General features: G+C 41.1%; 1 protein-coding gene across 2 annotated transcripts; it reads right to left on the bottom strand.

The window, feature by feature from the left end:
• Positions 1-2,275: 2,275 nt before the first annotated feature.
• On the bottom strand, positions 2,276-9,370 carry fam83fb (family with sequence similarity 83 member Fb). 2 transcript variants are annotated; one of them, XM_072384627.1, is made up of 5 exons: positions 8,749-9,370; positions 5,287-5,454; positions 4,782-4,903; positions 2,990-3,669; positions 2,276-2,657 (listed from the first exon to the last, which is right to left on the bottom strand). In XM_072384627.1, exons 1-5 carry the CDS (start codon positions 9,232-9,234, stop codon positions 2,611-2,613), a joined length of 1,503 nt encoding a protein of 500 aa, XP_072240728.1. In that variant the 5' UTR covers positions 9,235-9,370; the 3' UTR covers positions 2,276-2,610. The 2 variants fall into 2 exon arrangements, with proteins under 2 accessions (XP_072240728.1, XP_072240729.1); XM_072384628.1 differs by lacking the exon at positions 5,287-5,454.
• Between the last annotated feature and the right edge of the window lie 427 nt (positions 9,371-9,797).

The raw sequence follows: 9,797 nt of genomic DNA, 5'->3' as shown, positions 1-9,797 counted from the left end.
ACACATGTAAATTCAGACAATCATTTTAATTTACTAAATCCAAACAGTGTCATTTGTCTGTTATGAACACGAGAGCATTCTGTTAGAGGGCATCTAGTAGCTTGTGATTTCATAGAGACAATCAGTGCTCATGAACACCGTGCACAAATTTAAGAGTTAGGGAAGGCTCTATACATTTTCCTACCAACAATCAAAGATACTGACAAATCCTTTTTTTTCCAGTGCTTTAAAAACTAGCTTGTTTAAGCCAACTTGCAGTCTTTTTCTCTTCCCTTTCTTCTGTGTTTAAGTTACAGGACTGTATCTGCAATAGAGTGCTGGTATAATTTATCTCCCAATGAAATGACCTTAGGCACCACAATAAATCTTCACAGCATTCTATAATGGAAAAAGAAACCCAGCAACTTTAATGTGTTGGTGTTACTACACCTGCGTGTTCACTGCATACACATCAACATATCAATTCACAGTAAATTCCCCTGAAAAGCGCCTATTTGTAGTGTTGCGGGATAAACGAGTGTTAAAGGAAGTAAAATATTTTTAAGCCTGCTGTGCCGCAGTAAAAAAATAGCCTCCGTGTTACTGTGAGAACACCTACTTGCTGCCGATCTGACTTCCTGTTTCAGTGTTGCGCCACACACTGTCCCCACCCCCACCACAGCCCTTCCCCAACTCACCACTCAGTTCCCATCAGAGCAGTGGTTCCTCTCTGAGAAATAAAACCATTATCAAATGACTAGCAGCGTGTAGTGGTCAGTTTGTGCAGTGCACTCATCAGATGTCGAGATCAAATGCTTGAGCGCTACATGTTACCATTAGGAGGAGCTGCAATCAAACTGTAACTAGAAGATTCTTTGTTTTATTCGAGAGAGAAAGCAAAGAGTAAAAGACATCCAGGATGTCCAACATAGTCATAGAGTCCACTGGCTCAACTAAACCCTTACACCCTGTTATACGTATTCACAGCGATTATCAACTCCAAACAATGAAATAAAATGGGGTGCTGGACGTACCCTTAGACTTATTAAGCGTAGGGATCAAATCCAGCCTACTTCAGCAAATAGGTTGTTTTAGTGGAGACACCACTGCTGCAAAAAAGGCAAGAGAGAAATGTGTGTAAAAGTGTCAATTAAAAATTCTAATCTTTTTATTTGAGGTGTGTGTACTGTACAAGGAAAACCTGACACATTTAAACTTTATATTCAAAAATTTCAGCAAGCTTTAACACCACCACAATGAGAAAATGTGGGAATCACTTAAGTATCAGTGAAATTAGTTCAACTCATTGAATACTCTCCATTATAAATACCAAGAAATGCATTTTTGTTCTGTTAGCTCCAACGTCAGCTGCATGTGGCTTCAAGTTGTGTCCAAGGATTAAAAACATACACACATATTTTCTGCATCTCCTCACAAATGCAGGTAGATTCCTGAGGCAACGCTAAACACGCAGTTATGGCTGATGCGCCTGCATGTATCCCACATTCCCTCAGCGGAGAATCCATGTTGTTCATCATGGAAAAAAAACAAAAACAAGCCCCGACAAAGTTCAGATAAAACAAGACATGTGTGATGTTCGGAGAGGTGTACTTTGAAGCAAGTTCAGCGCAGCCGGGCTTTCTTCTTTTTTTCCTTCCTTCCACACAAAATGCACGAACCACCTCACACTACAGTCATAAGACGACAATGCTGTATGACAGGAGAGGTGCAGAAATGTAAACGTATTCCAGGAAAAAGCACCGCTGCTGTAATTAAGAAAATAATTAATTAGAAAATTACTACGTTAAGATATACCTAACATCTGTATCATGACAAGCGCACATGAAGTTCTAAACTTTTAACTTAAGAAGAAAGAGAAGGGCATTTCACTCGGACACTGTCTCACAATGATGTTGAAATTACTCCCTTAATAGAAAAAAAAAAAAAAAAACCTGTTGATAACATATTCTCTAATGTGATGGTCAGGGCTAATTCATTTCACAGTGCTTTAATCAGATTTTTGCAGCACAAGGGCAAGATAAAAAAAAAAAAGCATATTATACCCATTCTGATTCACCTGCTGAATGCCTGGTTTCCAGGTAACATGACGCAAAGCCTCCTGTGTTGCATTATTGTAACTGCAAAGCTTCTTTGGTGGGTCAAGAGGTCAGAAATTTGGCAATTAATAAAATATTCAATTAAATAACAAGACTTAATCAACATCTGAATGCGGTACACTGACCGACTTTTAAGGTATGGCTGAGTCGTTTTTTCTCTCCTTTTATAACGCGCCTTAAATCTTGAAACTATGTAGGCGAGTTATGAGTTTAGCCTAAGTCGCCATGGTGATTTAGCAAGCTTGAAAGGCCACCTTCATGACTGAAAAGCTCGCTAAGCCACTAATGGCTTCATAGTACACCTCTCAGGTTCCTACGAGGTCAACATTTATCTCACAATACTTTGATTTGATCTTTTACCCATGTTTTTACCATGTTACCCCGAGAAACCGTAAATTCATCTGGTCTTTCTTTAAGGTGCTGGATATAATGTCACGTCAGTGTTAAGGAAGTCATTTGAGCACCATTTTAAGGACAGAAGCAGATTCTGTGGCGAGAGACGAGCTGGTTCCGCTCATGACGCTGCGCATCCTTTTTTTCGACCACGTCGACCCTTAACATCTGTGAATTAAAAGACAACAGGTTGTTACACGAGTGTCATGAAATACTGACAAATAAACCGACACTACTGGTGACTGATTTATTTAGATTTAATTTCTATAAAGCAAGAGCCTTATTGGATTAAATGGAGCTTTATCTATGCTATAATAATAATATTATTATCAGTAGTAGCAGTATTATTATATCCAAGTCCTAGACAAAGTCAGTGATATTGTTTTACCAGATAAGAGGAAAAAAATCCTGGTAACTGTCATGTTACAGAAACCACGAAATATTGTACATTTTGGATTCTGGATTAAAAAGACTGTAAATGCACCCTTTTCACGACTTACTCTCATTGTCATGTGAAGTGTTGACAGTTTGCTGAGACGATGTCCTCTGGTCCTCTTTGGATGAAGATAATACATTCACCACCGAAGTGTTCTCCATCTCATCCGTTTGAGAAGTTTCTGTGGGTAAAGGATGCTTACTGGAAGATTTCCGCATTAGAAATTTCTTCCATGTAGAATGCCCCCTTTCTTTGTGCCCGCCTCTTTTTGTCTTCTTCAAGCTTTCACTCAGGGCTTCTGACGGCTGTAGACTCTTCTCACTGCTGGCCGATTGAGGCCTGCCCTGGTCCATCTCTTCAGGAACCTCAGCCAGAACTGAACCCGTCTTATGTCCAGGCTCCTTCAGAGATCCTGTTGGAGGTGGAACATTTCCATAGGCCAGTAAGTATTTGGGGTTGTAGTATTTGTGAGCAGGCACCTGGATGTCGGGATTCCGCGAGTCGCCTAAGCTGACTTGGAAGCGGGAAGTGGTCGCTGGTAATGGCGGCCGTTTAGGCTCTACTTTGGAATGAACTTTGGCGGTCGTGTTACCAGCAGGCGGACTAACATGAAACTCCTTGTACAAGTCCAGTTTCTCAGAGATGGCATACAGCTCACGGAAATCTCGGTCAAAGAAGTCGACCACCTGTCCTGTCATCACAGTGATCATGTTTCGGTCCATACGAGATGTACACCAGGAGAAACTGAGACAGAGACCAGATTAAAAGCAGTTATGAACTTCATTATGTTGTGGAAAACCTTGCCTGTTCGTTACCTTTACAAAAACAATATAAACAATTAAAAAAAACCATTAGGATTACCATGACCTGGATGAAAGCAAATCTACAGACATGTATTTTCCACCGGGTGTTACTTTGGTGAACATCTCAGTTTATGGCGTTAAACTCCGGTTTTATGTCGTCTTTAAGACAGCAAGATACTAGTTTTGTACAATACAGTTACTTCTGAGAGTAAAAGATAAAAACAAAGAGTATGCTTTAGAGCATGTCTTTAATATAACACGGTGGCTACGTAAATCCTTCTTATGGATTTAAGGCTATATTATAGATTTGATGATTGTTTTTTTTTTGTATTATTGCTAGTAAACATATGAAAAAAAAATCTCAACAGCTGCCAAATGCACTCCATTAAAACAAGTGCGCTTGAAGCCAAACGGCAACCAAAGCTGTCGATTATAAAAACATTAGCATTCGTAAAACTAGAATGTCGGGTTTGCTGCAATTCTCTTCCAACCACATTAGCATTGAAGCTAGCCGTCTCTTCCGACCACATTAGCATTGAAGCTAGCCGTCTCTTCCAACCACATTAGCATTGAAGCTAGCCGTGTTCAGATTTGCCTTCTTGTTCTGCAGTGCACTGTGATCTGCTTCAGTGCGCTGTGTGACCGCCACTACGATTAGAGACATGAGAACGTGTGCATTTACTCTTTCACAGCTTTTTGCTATATTTTACGTAAAATAGCACCAAACAAAATATGTAGAAGAAGTAGTAACATTATTGTAGCAGTTTCAGCATGTGTTTGGGCATTATCTGGAGTTTGTACCAGGAAGCCGGTACAATAAAGTCTGCGTTGTGTTACATCGTTTATGAGACTGAATGAGTCGTTCAAATTTACATTAAAGCTGATTAATATACTTAAATTCCAAAATTACTGTGTTCACATAAAAAAATAAATCAATTTAGTGCAAAATGTGACAAACAATAATTTGTTATTTTTAAGTTCAGTTATGTTCAGAGCAATATTTGGTGTTGTGCAGAGAATATCCGCACACAAGTGCACAGATCCAGGCCTCACCTGTAGGAGCCAAACATGACTTTGTCTCCATCTACCAGCATGTATTTGTTACAGAGTGAACCAGGGAGTCTGCCAAAAGACAGACCGAAGCCAACTCCCTGAAGTGTTCTGGCTCTGAGGTTCTGCAGCAACAAAAGGTCACAGTCAGGAAACAGCACAGTAAACAATGACACGTACGTGCATTTGTACCAAAGTTAAACATGAAAACAGCAGAAAAACTAAAGAAAACTATGCTGTCGATACCAGTTAACCTCAAATAAAATAGGCCTCTTTCATCTTATTTCTTAAGCTTTTTTTTTTTAATTGATCGATTTTTTTTCCATGTTTTACACATTTGGCGTTTTTCATTCATTTTTCATAAGAATTACTTTTCTGGTCCCCTTACTCTTCACACAAATGTCTCTTTATGATGTCCCCAAAGCACTGATCTCATCTGTCTTTTCTACAAGCACCGTGTCAACAAGACTGCTCTTGTTTGACTCCCCGTGTGAAGCTCCACTCTCACCCGAAGATGCTGTGAGCCAATCTGAAGCCTGGAGCACATGTCCAGGAAGTGTGGCACAGCGTGGTCATCCAACAAGATGTAAACGGGCACAGAACGACGCCACGCCGCTTCCATCAGGTCCTGCAGGATCTGGATATCTGTGAGCATGTCCATCACAACCGCGATCACCTGCAAGGGGCAACGGACAGTTGTTTTCAAGTGTTAAAGTGTTTTCAAGGCAACAATGGATGTTTTTCAAACATATCCAGGGGAATAGGTCAGTGCGGTGACAGAAAAAGTCAGTTTAAATAGTGCTCATCTGACAGGTCCTCATGTATTAACCAATTCGACATGGAATTTGGAATAAAATCAGAATGTGCACGTCATCACGGTGAAATTCACAGAAACAGAAACTATCAACACATTAGCAAGTAAACAATGAACTCCAACAGAAGATACGTCAGTGCAGCTCACTGCTCCGGTTCACATCCACCACCCTCTCTTTCCAAAGAAAAAAGAAGATTAACTAAGTTCTTTAGAATACCTCCTCGACAGTTATGAAAGAAACTAAAAGGTGAAACCGATCTCTGAAAATGAAACCCACAAATTCTACCCACAATGCATTAAAATGGATACAGACTCGCTAAAGGCACTGTAGAAAACCACTAAACACAGCCAGCCGTGTTTTCAGGAAAGGATTTAATGGGCTTGTTTTGAATATATACACCTCAGAAAAAGAACAACCTTTTCTCTGTCAAACCACTGCTTCAGCGTCTCCGTGACATAAAGGCCTGGACGGCTCGTAACTTTTACAATGTGAAGATGGTAGATCTGGGTTCTTTGGCTCAGTACAACAAGAGAGTGATCAAAAACCGACCGGGTAGCGATCCCGGGTGAACAGGAAGACTTGGAGAGGCGATAGACGCCAACCTACCATTAGGATCACGGCTACTGGCGAGACAAAAGCAAACTGGGCAGAAAGTGCTGAGAGAGCTTCTGTGTGGCAAGCAGGCATCAAAGGCGCCCTACAGTTCCACTGTTGATTATGTTAGATGAATAAATTGACCTTTCGAGTGCGAGTTTTGTGTCTTTGCTCATTTCTCTGTGGACACGCAGAGCCAGCATTTGCATTAAAGTTCATGAATCGACCTAATCTTATGTAGAAATTGCTTTTTTTCAGTAAAAATGACCTTCAAGACACCAGAGTAGATAAGAAAATGCCACAAAAAAAGGTGTATTGCTTTGCGATCGGCACATTTTCTACAAAGCTCCTTTTCAGATGAGCTCAGTTTTGGGCAAATCGTACGTTTGAATAACACCTCTGTAAAAATGTTTTTGTTTTTGTTTTTGTTAAAAATGTTGCTGTGGGCTGCCCACAACACATTCCTTCAAACATGCAGAGACATGTTCAGTGCGAGCTTCAGGGGGAGGTTTGGGAAATGTGTATTGTTCCGACTGTTCCACTGTTTCTTCGAGAGCCAAGTCGTGGAAAAAAATGTCTCTTTGAATGTGCAACAAGTGGTCCTCTGTTAGCCAGAGAAGGCCTGCTGTTTCAGCTCAGAGGAAAAGTGCTGAGCTGGATTCAGAGGGTAACAGCAGAGATAGGAGACTTGGAGAGCTCAATGAGTGCAGGGTCATCATCAGCATCATCAGCATCATCATCATCAGGTAGAATAAAGTAGAAATAATGTCAAAGAGTCGAAGACAGGGAGTTTTACATGGTTATGTAAAGGCTGTTATGTAGCTTACTAACGTAATATGTTTTTTTAATTAATATTTAGAGCTGCAAGGCCTCTTAATAGGTAACAGCAAAGCAGGTTAGTTTAGTCACACTCTGCTAATGAACATTTGGTTGAACCACTTATGATATACTTCTTTGTGTCCCTCATCTGACAGTTTGGGTTAACACCCAGAGAGATAAAAACTTTACTTACACACACACACATATATGTATATATATACTTATATTATGAAGATATTAGATGTTATCAAGATGTATATGGATATGTAAAATGACTGCTCTGATTCCTGGATTATCCTAAATATTTTCGGAGGAGGAAGTGAACCTGCAGCAGAGCGCCCTGCAGGCAAATAAGTATACAACCGACCGTGCTCACTGGAAATCGCCGTAGGAGACACAGCAATCAGTCATGAACTTGTTTAGCCACTTCAAGGAACTAAGAATCTAAAATGACTTGTAAACAGGAGGAAAAAGAAAGTGCAAGAAGTAGTAAAGAGAAAACGCATGGGAGGGGAAAGAAAGGACAAAAGAGAATGGGTTTCATAAGAAAATTAAATGCTCAGAGAAATTGTGCAACGAAGCCAATTCAAAAACACTGAGTGAGGGTTTGACACATGTTCCTGTTGTCCTCCCTGACCCAGTTTTAAAGAGGCAAACTGAGATAAGCTGAGCCAAGAGGAGCATTTCACTGGGCTGCAGTGACCAAGCGGAACAGATGACTCAGCCCTGCTCCAGCAGACATCATTTCAGATCCTCACTTACTAGTCGAAAAGTATTACTCACCCGGACAACTAAGCAGCTGGACACAATACAGCAGAGGCACAATAAATTACACAAAGAAGTATATTGACACTGGTGTCCATATCTGGAGCCAGAACCGTTCGTCAGATTCCAGTGAAAGCACATTAGGACAGTCACATTACAAACAGCAGTGTGCTTTCAATTTTCTTTCAAACATCTTAGCAAAGGAATGTTGACGACAGGCCTTATCTTCCAACACTTACAAAGAAAGCCCGTAACACTCTGGAAAACACCCACTTGGCAAGCGCCAAAGTCTAAGGGGAATTAAGCTGGCGAATAAAGTTATACAGTCACAACTCATCTGATCATCAGGACTCATTTTCCATTGAAGTATCAGTTTTGAGAGGAAAAATCCTTCAACTGTTAAAATGACTTGGACTGCCTGAGGAAAACTGGACTCACTTCCCTGACAAGCTCAGCTATTGGATTGTCCAGAGTAAAGTGTGTCATCAAGGGCGTAGGAATGAGTTTAACATTGTGTTTAACATTGTGTGCCCATGTGTGTCATTGATGTAAATGCAGTCAAAGTGTTTTAAATGACTTGTTAAATGCATTGTAACTTCCTGTAGGATGACACATGAGCTGTGATAAGGTCCACAGATTTCAAACCCTCACACACACACACACACACACACACACACACACTTCATCTCTAGTTCTTTTTTCCTCTGCATTATTTGACTCTCATCATAAATACTTTGCTCAGACATCTGTGCAGTCATTACATACTAAATAAAACGTGTAGCTTTGATGTTGTTTGGTGTAAACATGTGGCTATTTTTAACACACTGACCCAAGTTAGAACCATGTTCAAATAAACGTGCTGCTATGACAACTTCTGACTAAGTTTGGTCACAGATAACTAAATAATGGCATAAACCATAGGATACCGCGATGATTAGATAATGAAAAGAACTCCCAGAATTCCTCGGTCCCCTCACCTTGGATGCCTCCTGGATGAGCCGCCGAACAACCTCCTTGATGTGGGGTCCGTTGTCTTTGGGTGGGTGTGTGTGCACGGCCACCCGGGTCACCCCTTTGAATAACCCCCCGCTGGGCCATCCGATATCCAGCGGCGGCACCTCTGTGTCGGACATCTGGGGCCAGTACGTGGAATGGACCCCCGAATCCGCATCGGTTCTGCCTGCACCCTCCTTCGACCCGGACGGAGACGTTTGGCTACCGCTTCTGTCACTGTCCGAGTCATACTGCCTGAAAGTGTTCAACAGCTGTTTTACTTCTCTTGCAGACAGAAAGTCTTTCATTTCGTCTTCTTTGAGCCGCGTTTTGAAAGCACCGTCACCATTCTTTAGAAGTTGCTCTATGGCCGCGCGCTGCTCCTCACTGTAGTAAAACTCCGGTTTGGACTCTGGAACTTTGGCACCGATTTGCCCGTCCTCCATGCACATGAGCTGGGACTCAGCCATGGTTGTAGAGGACGTTACTCCTTTCTGGAGCTTAAAAGCTTCCCGAAGACTACCAGTTCCTAATGAATCATTCTCTGCGTGATGTCACAGGTAAACTAAATCTAGGAAGGTTCTCTTACCTGACCGGGTGCGACTGAAGGTGTGGCTTCTCTGGGGAATCACGATGCCTTCACGTGGTGGTGGAATAAATGGTACTCGAACATTCATATATTTCACACCACGGTGTGAAAGGGGGCAAACGTTTTACTTTTCATCAGATTTGAAATACAATAGATATATAGGATTTAGATCACACTTGTCACACTGTTCTCTGCAGATCCAGAAAACTTCAGATATTGAAATAGCCTTATCTGTGTTGGCAACAGTGCTCTTTTAAAATATATTTGTCATTTTTATCACAAGTTCAAAGGATACGTGTGATACAATTATTATTTCAAACATGTAATAAAAAAGGTTAAGAAGTCCAGTAAGAATAGACAAATTACAGATGGAACTTGAATGGAGAAAGGGATCCTGGAGAGGGTTGGTGCTGTGGAATTGCTTAAAGCTGTTGTGAGATTTTT

The sequence above is a fragment of the Leuresthes tenuis genome, unplaced genomic scaffold (assembly GCF_036924035.1).
Source record: "Leuresthes tenuis unplaced genomic scaffold, fLeuTen1.0.hap1 SCAF_4, whole genome shotgun sequence".
NCBI classification, from domain to species: Eukaryota; Metazoa; Chordata; class Actinopteri; order Atheriniformes; family Atherinopsidae; genus Leuresthes; species Leuresthes tenuis.
Note: the sequence above shows the minus strand (reverse complement) of the source record. Positions and strands in the feature narration are given on the sequence as shown.